Below are 19357 nucleotides of genomic sequence, written 5' to 3'. Positions count from 1 at the left end.
TTTTTCCACTGGGCTTTGAGAAAATCCCCATCTTGCGTGCTCCCAGTGTATCTCTCACTGATAAGTTCCTCATAAAACCAGGGCCTCTTCCAGGGCCACGCTGACAGAACTCCCACGGACACACCATGATTAGGACCCTGCTGCTGTCTGCTTTGGTGGCTGGAGGTAAACCCTGTCACCCAGAGCCACTGGTTTCCCATCCCCTGGTGTGGCTGGGAATGGGATCTTCCTGTCCTCCCCTCTCGCCCCCACCCAACCTCATACGTATAATCGTAAGAAACTGGAACGGAGTTTCAAAGAACTGGAGCAAAGAGTAGGATTCTATGACCTCTTGGGATCTTTCTAGAACAAGGGTTTTCTATTTGGGGGTTCAGAATGCAGCAAGTGTAGTTTACATTGTGTGGGTCGCTGCTTCCTGGACTCAAGACCCTTTCTCTTTTCATAGCCCTCAGTTGTGGGGTCCCCACTTACCCGCCTTCTGTGACTAGGGTGGTTGGAGGTGAAGAAGCGACGCCCAACAGCTGGCCCTGGCAGGTGAGTTGACCACACTGTACTTCCCCCTGTCCCTGCCCCACTCCCTTTACATCCCCCCTTTGCCCTTCCACCATGGGGTCCACTGTGCTGGCAAAGTGAGGACTGATGGGACTCAGAGAGCAGCACAGGCAACTTCACCAATAAGATACATTTCCGGCTGGGCGCAGTGGCTCATGCCTGTTATCCCAGCACTTTGGCAGGCCGAAGCAGGTGGATAACCTGAGGTCAGGAGTTTGAGACGAGTCTGGCCAACATGGTAAAACTCTGCCTCTACTAAAAATACAAAAATTAGCCAGTCATGGTGGCGGACACCTGTACTCCCAGCTATGTGGGAGGCCGAAACACAAGAATCACTTGAACCTGGAAGGCGGAGGTTGTGTTGAGCCAAGATCCCACCTCTGCACTCCAGCCTGGGTGATAGAGTGAGACTCCATCAAAAAAAAAAAAAAAAAAAAAACTGTCAATGAAAGAATGATGGCAGATATTTCACATTTTTTTCTTTTTTTCAGACAGACTCTTGCTCTGTCACCCAGGCTGGAGTGCAGTGGCACAATCACAGCTTACTGCAGCCTCCAACTCCTGGGCTCCAGCCATCCACTGCCTCAGCTTCCCACAGTGCTGGGATTATAGGAACCCACCACTGTGCTCAGCCATTGTAATTTTTTTTTTTTTTTTTTTTTTTGATTCAGTGTCACATTCTCTCACCCAGGCTGCAGTACAGTGGCTGGCGAAACATGGCTCACTGCGGCCTCAAACTCCTAGGCTCAAGCAGTCCTCCCACCTCAGCCTCCCTACCAGCTGAGCCCACAGGTGCATGCCACCACACCTGGTTAATTTTTTTTTTAGAGATGGGGTCTCACTATGTTACTCAGGCTGGTCTTGAACTCCTGGGCTCAAGTGATCCTCCTGCCTCAGCCTCCCAAAGTGCTGGGATTACAGGCATGAGCCACTCAACCCAGACTCACAATTTATATACCTGGCTTTGTGTACTTTTGCCAGTTCTTTTGCTTTTCTCACAGTCCCACGGTATTTTTTGCCTGAGAATTTGGAAGAAGGGCCACAGTCCCTCTGCTACAGGACCCCACAGCACCGGGCGCATTTGTGCTGAGAACTAATCATTGCTGCCTACAAAAATACTTCCTCACCCTCTTGCACAAAGGTGTTCCTGCCTTCAGAACCAGTGAATGTTAGTCTGTGAAGAGTCCCTACACTTTGTGCTTCTGTTTTCCTGGGGAAATTGTTTTACTAAGATAATAGGCAGAGCTAGCTGGGTGGGGACCCCGATGAGGCAAGTAAGACATTCACTCTGGGGCAAAATGTAAGGGGGTAGCACAAAACTAAGCAACCAGCTGGGCACAGTGGCACACACTTTTAATCCCAGCTATTCAAGAGACTGAGGCAGGAGGATTGCTTGAGCCCAAGAGTTTGAGACCCGTATGGGCAACATAGCTAGCCGTCACAAAAGAAAAAGAAAAGAAAGAAAAAAAAAAGAAAGAAAAACCTCACAAACCATAATGAATAATATTTTAAGGCAATTTTGTTTTTTCTCCTGGAGACAGAGTCTCATTGTCACCCAGGCTGGAATGCAGTGGCACAATCTCAGCTAACTGCAACCTCCGCTTCCTGGGTTCGATTAATTTTCCTGTCTCAGCCTCCCGAATGCCTAAGATTACAGGTGCATGCCACCACGCCCGGCTAATTTTTCGTATTTTTTAGTAAAGACGGGGTTTCATCATGTTGGCCAGGCTGGTCTCAAACTCCTGACCCACCTGCCTCAGCCTCCCAAAGTGCTGGGATTACAGGTGTGAGTCATCCCACCCACCAGCTATTGTCATTACAGTATTAATCACCCTGAGAGCCCTGCACAGTGGCTTTTGCTCCACATTTCCAGAGAAGGCAACTGGGACTTGGAAAGGTTACAGAATTGCCCAAAGGCACTGAGTTAGCCTGGGGGGAATGAGGATTCAAATTTGGTTCAGTGCTTGTTCTTTTAGCTACACTTTGCTGGTCACAAATAATACATATTACGTGGACTACATTTCACATCTGTCGGATGGTTTCAGCACATTTTTAAATTGGGGGAGTACATCCTTTGAAGTATCTTTTTTCACTTTCTCTAATTTTAAACGTCTTTTTTAAAGCCAGTTCATCTGAGACCTCTTAATGTCACACAAACGAGAAATGCCAAATGGCTAATTAAAAACAAGAACGTTCAGAGAAAAGCAGGCATCTGGCATCTGCCAACAAACAGGTCATCGTTCCCCACAGTTACAGGAAGCCCGATCAGTGCAGTCCATGCCCTACTGTCACCTCCCTCCCCTCTGCTTGGCCGTGGCAGGGAATTGAAAGACAGGGGAGGAGGAATGAAGGAACAGGAAAGGCATGGAACAGCTTCATTAGAGACTAAAACAGTGTCAGATGTCACCACCTTAAAGTTCTTTTTTGTTGTTGTTGTTGTTCTTTTTTTTTTTTTTAAAGACAGGGTCTCACTCTGTCACCCAGGTTGGCGTGCAGTGGCGCCATCCCGGTTCACTGCAACCTCCGCTTCCTGAGTTCAAGCAATTCTCCTACCTCAGCCTCCCAAGTAGATGGGATTACAGGCACACACCACCACAGCTGGCTAATTTTTGTATTTTTAGTACAGATGGGGCCTCATCATGTTGGCCAGGTTGGTGTAGAACTCCTGGCCTCAAGTGACCCACCCCCCTCAGCCTCACAAAATGCTGGAATTACAGGCGTGAGCCACAGTGCCCAGCCTCCAACACTTAAAAATTGTACCCCACACCTGATAAGTGTCAATCTAAACAGAAACCTTTCTTTTCTTTTTCCCTTTTTTTTTTTTTTTTTTTTTTGAGACACGCTCATTCTGTCGCCCAGGCTGGAGTGCAGTGGTGCCATCTCGGCTCACTGCAACCTCCACCTCCCGGGTTCAAGTGATTCTCCTGCCTCAGCCCCTGAGTAGCTGGGATTACAGGCGAGACCTACTGTGCCCTGCCTAGAAATCATTTTTTAACCTGAAAAAATGTTTTCAAAAACAATTGAGGAGCCGGGGGACAGGGGAGTAAGGTCCACTTATGCAGTCTCATGTTCCTATGAGTGGATTTGGTCTTCAGGGGGAAACTAGACAAGCAGCAGACAAGATCACCCGCCCCTGGTGATCTCTTTCATTCTATTCATTTGCTTATTCACTCACTTGTTCAATCAGTAAGCATTTGTTGAAGACCCAGTATGTACCAGGCACCGTTCTAGGCACCTGGCACATAGCAATGGGGGAAAAAATTCATGAAGCCTTTATTAAAGTGGAGACGTGGCTGGAACAGTGGCTCAAACACCTGTAATCCCAGTACTTTTGGAGACCGAGGTGGGCAGATACCCTGAGGTCAGGATTTGGCGATCAGCCTAGCTAACATGGCGAAACCCCGTCTCTACTAAAAATACAAGCAAATTAGCCAGGTGTGGTGGCAGGCACCTGTAATCCCAGCTACTCTGGTGGCTTAGACAGGAGAATCACTTGAACCCAGGAGACAGAGTTTGCAGTGAGCCAAGATGGTGCCCCTGCACTCCAACCTGAGCGACAAAGCAAGACTCCATCTAAAAAATTACAAATAAAATAAAGCAGAGGAGTGAGACAATAAACAACTGAATGAGTAAACCCATAACATGTCAGAAAATGTAAGATACTATGATGAAGAGTAACGCAGAACAAGAGGAAGGAGGCGAGTGTGTCTGTGTGTGTGTATGTACATGAGCGTGCATGTACGTGTGTGTGCACACTCTTGGGGACAGTGTGGTCGTAGAAGACCTCACGGAGAAGGTAACCTTGTGCAGAGACCAACAGGAAGTGAAGGAAAGAGCTACATTGATATTTGCAAGAATATTCCAGGCAGGAGGAAGAGCCAGTACAAAGGCCCTGAGGGAGAAGTGGGTTTGGTGTATTTGCAGAACTGCATGGAAGTCAGGGTGGCTAGAGGAGAGGACAGTGGGAGCCTATGGAGTCAGAGAGGCCACAGAGGGCCCAGTAGGTCATCAGACACTCTTAGGTTTTATAAGCTGTAAAGGGGGAGCCCCTGGAGGGCCTCAGCAGAGAAGAGAAGTCATCTGACTTCCATTCAAAAGGGATCATTCACACTATTGTGTTGAGAAAATGTGGGCAGGAGCGGGGAGAAGAGATGGGAGACTAGAGTGATCATTGAGAAGAGAGGATGACTGGGACACGCAGTTGAGGTAGTGACCAAGGGGTAGCAACCCCTCCACATATTCCCAAGCTAGAGCTGAAGGGATTTGCTGATGGACTGGAATGAGGGATAACACGGAAAGACAGGAGTCAAGGATGACACCAAGGTTTGCGGCCCGAGCAGCAGTGGAGTTGCCATTGACTGTGACAGAGGACCCTGGGGAAAACCACATTTGGGATAAGTCAGGAGTTTTGTTTTGGACACACTAAACCGGATGGAGCTAAGGAAAGAGCTCCCAAGGAGGGGAAGATCCCAACCGATCCAGTTGCAGAAAGATGTTCGGAACAGGGTTCTGGGGGGTTTTTTGTTTTTGTTTTTGACATGAAGTCTCACTCTTGTCACCCAGGCTGGAGTGCAATAGAACGATCTCGGCTCACTGCAACCTCTGCCTCCCGGGTTCATGTGATTCTTTTGCCTCAGCCTCCTGAGTAGCTGGGATTAGACACACGCCATCATATCCGGCTAATATTTGTATTTTTAGTAGAGACGGGATTTCACCATGTTGGCCAGGCTGTTCTCAAACTCCTGACCTCAGGTCAATTCACCAACCTCTACCTCCCAAAGTGTTAGAATCACAGGCATAAGGCAACACTCCTGGCAGAACAGTTATTTTTTAATAGTCTATATGTTTTTTATTTTTCTATCCCAGATTTTTGGCGTTAATTTTGTTGTTGCTTTTTGTTGAGGGGGCAGAGCAGATACAGGCCCTTGCTGTGTCACCCAGGCTGAGCACAGAGCAATCACAGCTCCCTGAAACCTAGACTTTCTCAGATCAAGCAATCCTCCCACCTCAGCCTCCTGAGTAGCTGAGACTACAGGTGTGCACCACCACTCCCAGCTAATTTTTATTTTCTTTAAAAAATGTTTTGGTTGGCCGGGAGCGGTGGCTCAAGCCTGTAATCCCAGCACTTTGGAGACTGAGACGGGCGGATCACAAGGACAGGAGATCGAGACCATCCTGGCTAACACAGTGAAACCCCGTCTCTACTAAAAAATACAAAAGACTAGCCAGGCGAGGTGGCGGGCACCCGTAGTCCCAGTTACTCAGGAGGCTGAGGCAGGAGAATGGTGTAAACCCGGGAGGCGGAGCTTGCAGTGAGCTGAGATCCGGCCACTGCACTCCAGCCTGGGCGACAGAGCGAGATTCCGTCTCAAAAAAAAAAAAAGTTTTGGTAGAGTCAAGTTCTCACTATCGTACCCAGGCTGGTTCACAAACTCCTGGGCTCAAGCAATACTCCCACCTCAGCCTTCTGAGTAGCTGGGACTATAGGCATGCACCACCGCACCCAGTGGCTAATTTTGGGCTATTTTTTTTGTAGATACAATGCATTAGTCCTTCCTCACACTGCTAAGAAAGACATACCTGAGACTGGGTAATTTATAAAGGAAAGAGGTTTAACTGACTCACAGCTCAGCATGGCTGGGGAGGCCTCAGGAAACTTACAATCACGGCAGAAGGGGAAGGAAACACATCCTTGTTCACACAGCGGCAGCAGGGAGAAATGCGGAGCAAAAGTGGGGGAAAGCCCCTTATAAAACCCTCAGATCGTGGCCGGGCGCGGTGGCTCAAGCCTGTAATCCCAGCACTTTGGGAGGCCGAGACGGGCAGATCACGAGGTCAGGAGATCGAGACCATCCTGGCTAACACGGTGAAACCACGTCTTTACTAAAAAATACAAAAAACTAGCTGGGCGAGGTGACGGGCGCCTGTATTCCCAGCTACTGGGGAGGCTGAGGCAGGAGAATGGCGTAAACCTGGGAGGCAGAGCTTGCAGTGAGCTAAGATCCGGCCACTGCACTCCAGGCTGGGCCACAGAGCAAGACTCCGTCTCAAAAAAAAAAAAACAAAAAACAAAAAACTAAAAAAACCATCAGATCGTGTGAGAACTCACTATCATGAAAACAGCATGAGGGTAACCACACTCACTACCTCCCACCAGATCCCTCCCACGACACGTGGGGATTATGCTACAATTCAAGATGAGATTTGGGTGGGGACACAGCAAAACCTTATCAGATGGGGTTTCACCACGTTGCCCAGGCTGCTCTCAAACTCCTGGGCTCAAGTGATCCTCCTTCCTTGGCCGCCCAAAGTGTTGGCATTACAGGCATGAGCCAGCATGCCTGGCCTGATCGTTTTTTAATATAGATTGCATTAACATGTTTTTTACCTTGACATCTGAGGTTTTGGGGGCCCCCTTAAGTTGTGCACCTGAGGTGAGTGTCTCACTCCCCCTTACCTAGTCCCAGCCCTGTTCTTGGGAAACTGGAGTGCAGGGAGGCCCTGCTTTTTCAGCCACAGCCACAGAGCTCCCGTGTTTCTCCCCAGGTCTCCCTGCAATACGCCTCCAATGGCAATTGGTACCACACCTGCGGAGGGACCCTGATAGCCAACAACTGGGTCCTGACGGTTGCCCACTGCATCAGGTAACTGCCATTCCCTGGGCGCTTGGCCTGCTCACCAGCCGGTGCTCATTTCTGAGCTGGGGCCTCAAATAGCCTGAACCACGCTACATAAGGCAGCCTTGCAAATAACCACTAGCTTGGACGAGACACAAGCTGTAGTCAATCAATTGTTCAATGTGTTGGCCCATAAATGTCAGTACATGGCATAGATGGGGTGTCCTGTGCCAGGTACTGAGGGAGGATGAGGAGAAGGGGAAGGCCTAATCTCTGCCCTCTTGGGGAAACTACATGTGGCCTCTGGATCTGGAATTGGGTTCCCTTGAACAACTTGACTTCTCAAAGCTTCAATACCATCACCTGCAGAAAACAATGGAGTAACAGAATTTAGTGTGAATTCAATGAGTTGATTTACTAAAGGGCCTGGCACTTAGTAAGTGCCCAGTGAAAGCTCATTCTGAATTGTAGACTAATTATAAAGGCCCACGAGGTTCTGCACCGTTGTTCACTTATCCTCTTCGTTGTCCGTGACCTCTGCTCATCACAGCTGGAACTCACCGGAGCTTCTGCTGGGTCCATGTGACTCCTTCCAGGAGTGATCCCTTCTCCCATCTAATTTATAATAAGCTCTAGGAGGTTTTGGGGAAAATAACAGAGGCCTACAGTCAGGAGTCCTGGCTTCTGGTTCTGGTTTCTCACTAACGGTTGGGACAGTTTACTCCTCTCTGGGCCTTGGTTTCCCCATCTGAAAATGAAAGGTGGGAAAAATGTCCTTGAGAGCAAATGACATTTGTTTTCTCTGTGTTCATCTTGTTTCCTCCATAATCCTACAGAGTCTGTGTTATTACAACATTTATTTTATATTATAGTTTATAGTTAGTATAGTTACAATTATTATATGATCATAGTTCTTACGTTATATACTTTAGGCTCTATTATAACTAACTGATTGTCCCAGGGGAGGAAAGATCCCCAAGCCCAAGCCCCACCTAGTGGCTCATGCAGCAGCCAGTTACTTGGGTCTATCCCAACATTATCCAAAGCCAGGCCTCTGGAGGTGACCCTCTCCCTGGGCCCCCTTTCTCCCAGCTCCTCCAGGACCTACCGCGTGGTGCTGGGACGCCACAACCTCTACATTGCGGAGTCTGGCTCGCTGGCCGTCAGTGTCTCTAAGACTGTGGTACATCCGAAATGGAACTCCAGCGATGTCTCCAAAGGGTTCGTTTCTGTCTGGGTGCACTTGGGGATGAAGTTGTCAGGGAACAGATGGGGGTCTCACAGAGGCAAGGGTCTCAACCCCACCACACGCCCTCTGCTTCTACTATATGGAGGGAGAAGGAGCTCTGGCCTCTTAGAGGTGGAACCAGCTCCAAAGATGTCTGGGGTGGGGATGTGACCTGGGGAGGGAGAAGCAAAGACTGCCAGAGTGACCTGGTTTGCTGCCAGTTAAGCCTGAAGGGCCCCTGTCTGCTGAGCATGTATCTACTTCATGCCAAGTCCTGGGGACACAGGGACAGTGCTATCGGCCCTGTGACTGTCCCTGAAGTAGGACACAATCTCTCCTACCTTGCCCCTTTCAACAAGGCCCTCTGCATTTTCAAAGATGCCCTGGGACCCTGCCACTCAGAGCAACCTGGGGTAACGTACAGGGAACGATGACAAGGTCTCAGAGCCCTCCAAAGCCCCACAGGGCAGGAAAAGTCAACCCCATCCTCATGCTCTGCCTCTGCACTGACCCAGGTACGACATTGCCCTGCTCAAACTGGCTAACCCCGTCTCCCTCACCGACAAGATCCAGCTGGCCTGCCTCCCTCCTGCTGGCACCATTCGACCCAACAACTACCCCTGCTATGTCACAGGCTGGGGATATCTGCAGAGTAAGTGGGAGCCAGGAGACCCCAGGCCTGGGAGGGAAGGGAGGTGATGTCACCCCTGTCTGGCCAGGGCCTCTCACCTGTCATCCCAGGGTGTGTGGCTGCCTCGGAGAGATGGGATGGCACAGGCTGATGCCTGCCTGGGTTCAAATGTCAGCTCTCTCACTTCATGACTGTGACACCTTGGGCACATTACTAGGTCTCTCCATGCAGCACTTTTAACATATGTAAAATGCAAATAATTGGCTGGGCGCCGTGGCTCACTCCTGTAATCCCAACACTCTGGGAGGCCTGCCAGGCGGATCACTTGAGGTCAGGAGACCAGACTGACCAACATGATGAAACCCTGTCTCTACTAAAAATATTTTAAAAACTAGGGTGCGGTGGTGTGCACCTGTAGTCCCAGCTACTCAGGAGGTTGAGGCAAGAGAATTGCTTGAATCCGGGAGGTGGAGGTTAGAGTGAGCCAAGATTTCGCTACTGCACTCCAGCCTGGGGGACAGAGGGAGACTGCATCTCCCAAAAAAAAAAAAAAAAAAAAAAAAGACATAGTAATAGCAGCTACATCACAGAGTTGGCAAGAGGATTAAAGGAGATAATCCATAGGAAGCCTGGCATGTGGGAGGTGCTGTGTGTTAGTTGTTGTCACTGTCCCTATGATGGAAAGAAAGTTACAGAGACCATGTGACATCTTCTGTGTGGCCCATAGAGTTCAGAACAGCATTTTCCTCTGTGACCTGAGGCCCTGGAGCCCTTATCGGACCCTCCATGCCCCATAGCAAAAGCTGTCCCCTGTGCCATTCGGTCTTGCTGCTCAGAACCTGGCTGAGGGCGGGTCTCCTTTGACATAGACTCCAGGGGTTAGAGATCCAATGACTGTAGCCACCAAGAGGAACAGAGTTCCTGCCCTTCCCTTGTGAAATCACCAGAGGTTTGGAAGATTCTAGGAAGGGATGAGTGATAATGACCTTATGACCATAATGACATTATGAGTGACAACAACATTATGACATTTCTCCCTAATGACATAAACTCATAAGTATAATGACATGTTTTTCCAGGGCACATCCACATATGTACCCTCCAATAAATCCCCATTGCCCTCTTGACTGGCTTATCTGTAAATACAAGGACACATGAAATCCTGCGGTGAGCGGTGGTGGAAGAGGCATTTCATGCTTATTAAGATAGAAGCACAACCGCCTGTTTGTTTCCCCAGACAACCCTGGGGCAGATGCAGTTCATCTGAGACACTGAGAGCAGGGAGGCATCCAAATGCTTGGCTTTTAGGCCCAGCTCTGTCGGTCATGGTGAACTTTGGGCAAGCCACTTCCGAACCTCAGTTTCCTCATCTGTAAAATGGAAATACTGTTGGTGAAGACCAAAAAAGGTGAAAGGTGAAAATGCATCCTACATTGCAAAATGTTATATAAGTGTTAATTACTTATTAGTGGTCTTAAGCCAGACCCTTAAGTTCCTTTTTTTTTTTTTTTTTTTTTTTTTTTTTGAGACAGACTTGCCCTGTTGACTTGGCTGGAGTGCAGTGGTGCAATCTCCACCCACTTTGGCCACCCTAAGTGCTGGGATTAGAGGGTGAGCCACTGCGCCTGGACGACGCTTAACGTCCCTAGGCTTTGGTTGATAGTGAAGAATTATGCTAAGCTCATCCTTGCCACTCATAGCTGTGGTAACAGTAATGGAGGTAACAGTAATGTCCTTGAGAGCAAATGACATTTGTTTTCTCTGTGTTCATCTTGTTTCCTCCATAATCCTACAGAGTCTGTGTTATTACAACATTTATTTTATATTATAGTTTATAGTTAGTATAGTAACAATTATTATATGATCATAGTTCTTACGTTATATACTTTAGGCTCTATTATAACTAACTGATTGTCCCAGGGGAGGAAAGATCCCCAAGCCCAAGCCCCACCTAGTGGCTCATGCAGCAGCCAGTTACTTGGGTCTATCCCAACATTATCCAAAGTCAGGCCTCTGGAGGTGACCATTGGGGGTCATTGGTGGCTGTGTCACCAGTCATTGGTGGCTGTGTCATTGGGGGCCATTATGAAAGCCCTCCCTTCACCACACCAGCATATTTTTCCCAAGGAGGGGGCTCTAGCTGCCAGGATGCTCACTTACTTCAGATAAGTGACAGAAAGTCATGGAGTTAGCTCAGCAAAAAAAGGGATTGTTATAAGGATTTAAAAGTTTCAACCCAAGGGCTGAGATATAGCCAGGCATCAGGAACAGGCTAGGATCAGGGACTGGAAGCCTGTAAGAAACTCAGGAAACCCACTCTTGGAATTTCTTTTCTTTGTGAGTCTAATTCATTTTCCACATGAAACAAAACCTCAGTCATTGCCAACAGCTTCCCAGATTTACGTCCTCTGAAACCGGAATCTCTTAGACCCCATGTCAGGATCCCAGGGGAGGGAGCTCATTGGCTTAGCTTGAGTCAGGTGTTCACTGCTGAACCAATCAACCATGAGGACACAGTATAGACAAACATAGCTGTTCGCATGTTGCAATGGATGGAAGACAGTAACAGGGGAAACCCAGTAGCGGTCAACCACTTCCTTTTTCTTAGGAGTCCTTGCATCCCTAATACCTTCTTTCTGATCTCATTCAGCCAACGGGCCTCTTTCTGATGTCCTGCAGCAGGGCCGGTTGCTGGTTGTGGACTGTGCCACCTGCTCCAACCCTGACTGGTGGGGCCGCACCGTGAAAACCAGTATGATCTGTGCTGGGGGTGAAGGCGTGATCGCCAGCTGCAACGTGAGTACCAAAATCAAGGGCCCTGCTCAGTGACAAAATGTGGCTGGGGATAAGGCTATAGAGGTCCACCCATCCATAGGTCCATCCTCCCACCTCCTGGCAGAAGTACCGAGAAATATGTTCCAGGTATATCAGAACCCGATCTTTGGCCAGGCACAGTGACTCCTGCCTGTACCCTATCACTTTGGGAGGCCAAGGCGGGCAGACCTCTTGAGGTCAGCAGTGCGAGACCAGCCTGCCCAACATGGTGAAACCTGGTGTCTACTAAAAATACAAAAATTAGCCAGGTGTGGTGGCAGGCACCTGTAGTCACAGCTACTCAGGAGGCCGTAGCAGGAGAATCACTTGAACCCATGAGGAAGAGGTTGCAGCAAACTGAGATCACACCACTACAATCCAGTCTGGGTGACAGAGTGAAACTCAAAAAAAAAAAAAACAAAAAACAAAAAACAAACAAAAAAAAAAAAACTTGATCGTGGTTCTTGTTTGTTCTTGCTTTGAGATTCTCCTTGTCGTGTCCACCCCTCTCACTCTGGGAAGTCCTTCCCTGGGTCTCATCAAGGTTTCTCGTGACTGTCATTCCGTATCCTTTCCTCTATGCTGGAAGGGAACCAAAGGAAAGTATTCCCTGACTTAGGGCTTTTCTAGGATGACTTCTGGGTTTTCTGTGGAATTACTCTCGTCAGTGGCCCAGCGTGTCCCCTCCAGGTAGTTGCCACGGAAGCCTTCCCGGAGACAGTGTCTTAACCACCAGGAATTGCTCTGTGTTGGACTTAGCAGTGAAGTGGGGATGGAATAGGAAGGAGTTCCACACGCCCTTCAGATCACACTGTGCCCTACACACTCTGCCCACACAGACCACCCCACCCGCGGGAAGATGGAGCCAGTGGGGAAGAGCCTGAACTCTGGGATGTGGCCTCAGCTCCTTTACAAACTGCCTGTGCAACCTTGAGCAAGTCCCAACCTCTCAACACTCCAGTTTCTTCTCTCCAGTGGCCTGGGGACACTGTGAATATTTACCTCCTAGGATTTTGTGGGGATTAATGAGATAAGGCATAGAACATGCTTAGCTCAGCTCTGGCCACACAGGAAGAATAAGTGTTGGCTCTTGTTGGAATTTTGGTACCACCTTTGGCTTTGACCACAAGGGCTGGCTTCAGAGGACAGTGACCTGCAGCAGAACAATAGAAATGCATTGAGAACAATGGTTCCAATGGGCAGCCCCTTCCTCTCCCTTTACCCTTCTATAACTCTGGCCTTCCTCAGGGAGACTTCGGAGGGCCGCTGAATTGTCAGGGAGCTGACGGCCGGTGGGAGGTGCACGGCATCAGCAGCTTCACCTGCAACTACTGCCACAAGCCCTCCTTCTTCATACGGGTCTCCAATTACATCGACTGGATCAATTCGGTAAGAACCAGACCAGCCCTGACCCCCAGGGCACTTACCTGCTCACCTGGCCTTGGGAGTGCCATGCCCACCTGGCGACTGAGAACCCCCTCCTTCCTCTTGAGAGCTAGATGGGAGCCCCTTGGAGGAGGCTGCAGATCTTGGCAACTGCTGGGCCCCCCATGGGTCCCCAAAATTTCTGTGTGGGTAAAGCTGAGTGAAAAGCAACATAGAGGGTGGCCTTGTCCAAAGAGGTTGGACACTCCTCAGGCATATTAAGAGTGAATTCTGCCAGACACGGTGGCTTAGGCCTGTAATCCCAGCATTTTGGGAAGCCGAGGTGGGCAGATCGCGAAGTCAGAAGGTCCAGACCAGCCTGACCAACACGGCAAAACCCCATCTCTACTAAAAAATACAAAAAAATTAGCCAGCTGTGGTAGCGCACTCCTATAAACCTAGCTACTCAGGAGGCTGGGGCAGGAGACTCCCTTGAACCTGGGAGATGGAGGTTGCAGTGAGCCGAGATTGCACCATTGCACTCCAGCCTGGACAAGTGAAAAGAAAGTGAGTTCCATAGGAATGGTGATTTTATTTTTGTGTATCTGTGTGTGGCCCAGACTCCACCATCCAGTGCTAGAACAGGTATATTTGTCTGTGAAGCCCAAAACCTGATTCTTTGAGACCCCCATAGCATTAATTATTGGAAATTAGTCCCCCTCAGTGGTCTTCCAGCTATTCTGTAGGGTGACCAACCATCCCGGTTTGTGCAAGACTGAGAGGTTTTCCAGGATGCAGGACTTCCTGTTTTACTCTGGGACCATCCCAGGCAAATAAAACCAAATTGGTCCCCCTATCTTGTAAATGTAAACTCAGACAGCTGTCTCCTTTCAGCTTCCACAATAACTCAATTTGCTTTTAACAATGAACACACACTTGTTTATAACAATAAGCATTAACATTATTTATTAAAAATAATAGGCCAGGTGCCATGGCTCATGCCTGTAATCGCAGCACTTTGGGAGGCCAAGGAGGGAGGATTGCTTGAGCCCGGGAGTTCAAGACCAGCCTGGGAAACATAGCGAGACTCTCTTTGTACAAAAAAATTTATTTAATTACTTAGGCATGGTGGTGTGTGCCTGTAGTCTCAGCTACTTGGGAGGATTGGGTGAAAGGATTACTTAGGCCTGCGAGGCCAACACTACATTGAGCCAAGGTCACACCAATGCACTTAAGCCTGGGCAACATAGCAAGACCCTGTCTCTGAAAATAATGATAATAATAACTGGCATCAACATTAAGGAGCAGCCATGGATACACGCAGAAGTAGGTGAAAGCAGCCAGAACGGGAGACCCCGTCACAAGAAAGGGGTGCCTGGTGGCTCATGCCTGTAATCCCAGCACTTTGGGAGGCCGAGATGGGCAGATCACCAGAGGTCAGGATTTCGAGACCAGCCTGGCCAACATGGGGAAACCCCATCTCTACTAAAAATGTAAAACTAAGCTGGGTGTGGTGATACGTGCTTGTAATCCCAGCTACTCAGGAGGCTGAGGCAGGGGAATCACTTGAACCTGGGAGATGGAGGCTGCAGTAACCCAAGTTCACACCACTGCACTCCAGCCTGGGCAACAGAGCGAGACTCCATCTCAAAAAAAGAAAACTAACAAAAAAAAGAAAAGAGTGCCCAGGAGAGGGCAGAGGAGCCACCATGCCTGGTACTCATGCTGGGAGGGAAGAGTTGGACACTCTGTGCCGATGCAGGACCACCTCAGTTCGCTCTTCTGTAAAATGGGACTTGAACTAGACAAGGACTCCTCCACTATTTACACGCTACAGCAAATGGGAGTTATGGTATTTGTGGCAGAGCACCTGGTCCTGGCAGCACCTTGGGAACCTGAAGCAGGGGCAGGGGCAATTGTCCCAATATTTTTGTCCCAGCGTCAGCTGTTCCCAGGCACAGACACAAGCACAACAGAGCAGGCCAGATCCCGAAGCTTGGCTAGTTGGCAGCAGGGATCCACGGGGCACCACACCTCGTGAGGCAGCTGGGCAGAGGCCCTGTGTTCATGGGAGAGCAGTCGGGGCAGGCACAGATGCCCGGTAATGGGTTTCAGAAATGGGAGAGCCAAGCAACCAGCTGTCCTTGGGTGGGGGCTGCCCCTGGCAGCGGCGGAGGGGCTCGTGAAATCTTGCAGTGGCCCCAACCCAGGAACACACTGTGTGCAGGCTGGGGTCACGAACCACTAGAGCCCTGGGGGTGCCTGAGAGCACCTGCTTGGATAAACCCAGACAAGTGACAAGCCAAGGTCAGGAAGTACAAGCAAAAGAGCAGAGAAGCAGAGGAGAAAAGTGGCCCGGGGCATTCATCCTTTCAACAAATGTCCATTGAATGACAGTCACACATGAGCTTCAGCAATCCTTAGCTTTTATTCTTTTTCCAGAAGGTAATACATCCTCTGTGTAAAAATATTAACACAATATGAGAGTGTATCAAGTAAAATGTATCAAGATGTCCCCCCTCATTTTACATCTCCAATTCCACTCTCCAGAGGTAATCATTGCTTTTGTTTTGGTTTTTATTTTTGTTTTTGTCTTCAAACGGAGTCTCACTCTGTTGCCCAGGCTGGAATACTGTGGCTTGATAGCTCACTGCAACCTCCGCCTCCCAGGTTCAAGCAATTCTCAGCCTCCTAACTATCTGGGATTACAGGCATGCACCAACATGCCCAGGTAATTTTTGTATTTTTAGTAGAGATGGGGTTTCACCGTGTTGGCCAGGTTGGTCTTAAACTCCTGACCTCAGGTGATCTGCCCACCTCGGCCTCCCAATGTGCGGGGATTACAAGCGTGAGCCATCGTGCCCTGCCAATCATTGTTAAAACCTTGGTGTGTGATCTTCTCAACTTTATGTGCATATGTATCTATATATATAAAGAGAGAGAGAGAGAGATACTGTCTTCTAAGCAAAAATAGGCTGAGTCTTCATACTGTTCTGCAGCTGTTTTTCACTTAACACCTTATCACATTTTACATGTCAGTACGTACATGTCATTCTTTTGAACAGCTATATAGTATTCCATAGTTTGAGTATAATAAACAAAGCTCTCATGTTTCCTATTTTTCACTCTTACATTGTGCAGTGAACATCCTTGAACATAATTCTTGCACACTGGTCTGAGTGTTTGTGCTGTAGCAGCTGGATCTCCTGCAGTTTACAGCCCTGGATCATGAAGTTGGCATATCAAAATGTTTAACAGGCCGGGCACGGTGGTTCACGCCTGTAATCCAAGCACTTTGGGAAGCTCAGGCGGGTAGATCACTTGAGGTCAGAGTTTGAGACCAGCCTGGCCAACATGATGAAACCTCGTCTCTACTACAAATGCAAAAAAATTAGCCAGGCATGGTGGTGCATGACTATAATCTCAGCTACCCGGGAGGCTGATGCACGAGAATCACTTGAACCTGCGTGGCAGAGGTTGCAGTGAGCCCAGATCGCCCCACTGCACTCCAGCCTGGGAAACACAGTGAGACTGTCTCAAAAAAAAAAAAAAAAAAAAAAAAAAAGTTTAACAGACACTGATCAACAGCCACTGGAAACAGTTATAGCGCCAACCACATTGCATAACTTCCTTGCAAACAGCAGTTTTAAGTTGAAAAACAAATGAAATCTAAAAATATGCCATCCACACATTTGGAATATAAGTTTTAGGGGTTCAAAGGCCCACTACCCTGAAGCCCACATAGGACTCCTGGCTAAGACCCCCTTTACAGGAAGACCCTAACAGGTCAATGAAAAGCTGTGATTGCATCTGTTTTTTTCAAAACGTCATCCGAACTCCTCAGGCAGGATATACTGTAGTGTGGGCTGCCTGTGACTCACTTGAGGAGCTTAACCCAGGAGGACAGAGACAGGAAACTGACATGCACAGCTCTGCGGTTAGGTGAACCCGATGATTTTCTTGTGTGTCCTGCAGGTGATTGCAAATAACTAACGAAAAGAAGTCCCCGGGACTGTTTCAGATTTGGAATGGTCACAGAAGGAAATTAATATTATAATAAAGTGACAACTATGCAAATCATATCTTGATGAGAGATTTATTAGCAATCCATCCTAACATCCAGGGCCCTAAAAACCATAAGTAGGCTGGGCACAGTGGCTCAACCCTGTAATCCCAGCACTTAGCACTTTGGGAGGCCAAGGAAGGCAGATCGCTTGAGTCCAGGAATTCTAGACCAGCCTGAGTAACATAGCATAACCCAGTCTCTACTAAAAACACAAAAAGTAAATGGGCAAGGTGGTACGCACCTGTAGTCCCAGCTACTCAGGAGGCTGAGGTGGGAGGATCGCTTGAGCCCTGGAGGTAGAGACTGCAGTGAGCCAAGATCTCGTCATAGCACTCTAGCCTGGGCGACAGTGAGACCCTGTCTCTAAAAAAAAAAAAAAGAATTTTGCATCTGCGTCTCCCTGCCCGACTGAGACCTCAAGGACCCAGCTCACTTTACAACCTGACACATGACATTATTGTCAAACAACACATAAATGGAGCACTAAGCTCCAGGGAGGGAAGTGGGCTGTAGCGGCTTCCTGCACTCTGCATCCTCTGCCTCGCTTTCCTCCACTGCCAACACAGAGGCCTGGATTTCTGTGCAGGCGCTGCCTCACCGGATCCCGGAGGTTCTGGGTGAAATCTCATGGCCCAGGACCAAAGCTGGAGCCCGTGCTCCAGGCCTGGCCAATCAACACATTGCATCCCCTTCGCCCACCACAGCAATTGGCTCAGGGATGGGCATATGACCTGAGGCAGGTCCAATCAGAGAGGTTGCACGACTTGTTCCTCTTCCTGTTTGTAGCTAGGCTCCCCAGGTCAGAAAGCCTGTGGGATTGACCCAAGGTCACACAGCAAATTCACAGCAGGTGTTTGTTCAGTGTTCTCATACAGGACAAACTTTATTTTTATATTAAAACAAAGATATAGAACAGAATGCCAAATTCATATGACCCTTTAAGATAAAATATGGGACTTAAGAAATAGTTGCTTGCTGTAGTGCCTGATACAGACCATAAATGAGTCCAAACTGTTGCAGGGAGTATGGGATGGAGTTGGGACTGGAACCCACGTCTTTTGACATCCAGTCCCACCAGATTCTGCCCTCCCACCCACACCCAATCTTCCTCACCTTTGCACGATCCTAGGGAGATTAGAGAGGGGAGGAAAGAGAAGCAGAGGAGGCAGAGTACAGGAAGCCACTACAGCCCAATTCCCTCCCTGGAGCTTAGTGCTCCATTTATGTGTTGTTTGACAATAATGTCATGTGTCAGATTCTAAAGTGGGGTGGGTCCTTGAGAATTCTTTCCCACCCATTTTCTTACCCATGCAACTATCCTGCAATCCAGGCCTGGATGGTTATGTAGGAAACTAAGGCCCAGAAGATAAGTGGCTTGTCCAGACCGCCACACTCAAAATTGATGGATCAAAGACTTGAACTCGGCCAGGCACGGTGGCTCACGCCTGTAATCCCAGCACTTTGGGAGGCCGAGGCAGGCGAACACGAGGTCAGGAGTTCAAGACCAGCCTGGCCAATATGGTGAAACCCCATCTCTAATAAATTACACAGATAAGCTGGGCATGGTGGCCGGCGCCTGGAGTCCCAGCTACTCGGGAGGCTGAGGCAGAAGAATCACTTGAACCTGGGAGGCACAGGTTGCAGTGAGCAGAGATCGCACCACTATACTCCAGCCTACGTGACACAGCAAGACTCCGTCTCAAGAAAAAAACAAAAAACAAAAAACAAACTTGAACTCAAGTCTCTCTTTTTTTTTTTTTTTTTTTGAGACGGTGTTTTGCTCTGTCGCCCAGGCTGGAGTGCAGTGGCCCGATCTCGGCTCACTATAAGCTCCGCTTCCTGGGTTCACACCATTCTCCTGCGTCAGCTTCTCAAGTAGCTGGGACTACAGGCGCCCGCCACCACGCCCAGCTAATTTTTTTGTATTTTTAGTAGAGACGGGGTTTCACCATGTTAGCCAGGATGGTCTCGATCTGCTGACCTCGTGATCCACCCGCCTCGGTCTCCCAAAGTGCTGGGATTACAGGCTTGAGCCACCGCGCCCAGCCTTGAACTCAAGTCTTAAGAGTTGAAATCTGCCCAGG

General features: G+C 48.8%; 1 protein-coding gene across 4 annotated transcripts in view; it reads left to right on the top strand.

Annotated features, from left to right (window-relative positions):
* Positions 1-8: 8 nt before the first annotated feature.
* The window catches only part of LOC144336113 (chymotrypsin-like elastase family member 2A), a 30377-nt gene continuing 11028 nt past the window's right edge, over positions 9-19357 (top strand). The window contains exons 1-8 of one of the 4 annotated variants that reach the window (XM_077973537.1): positions 9-165; positions 446-534; positions 7099-7196; positions 8262-8390; positions 8913-9049; positions 11679-11824; positions 13091-13231; positions 18825-18935. In XM_077973537.1, the coding sequence (XP_077829663.1) occupies positions 126-165; positions 446-534; positions 7099-7196; positions 8262-8390; positions 8913-9049; positions 11679-11824; positions 13091-13231; positions 18825-18920 (876 nt within the window). In that variant the 5' untranslated portion in view covers positions 9-125 and the 3' untranslated portion in view covers positions 18921-18935. Of the gene's footprint in view, positions 166-445; positions 535-7098; positions 7197-8261; positions 8391-8912; positions 9050-11678; positions 11825-13090; positions 13232-16348; positions 16367-17182; positions 17288-18824; positions 18936-19357 lie in introns of those variants that run through there. The other 3 variants (XM_077973538.1, XM_077973540.1, XM_077973539.1) reach the window with 3 other exon arrangements.

This window comes from Macaca mulatta, chromosome 1, assembly GCF_049350105.2.
Source record: "Macaca mulatta isolate MMU2019108-1 chromosome 1, T2T-MMU8v2.0, whole genome shotgun sequence".
Classification (NCBI taxonomy): domain Eukaryota; kingdom Metazoa; phylum Chordata; class Mammalia; order Primates; family Cercopithecidae; genus Macaca; species Macaca mulatta.
This window is presented reverse-complemented; position numbering and strand designations above follow the sequence as displayed.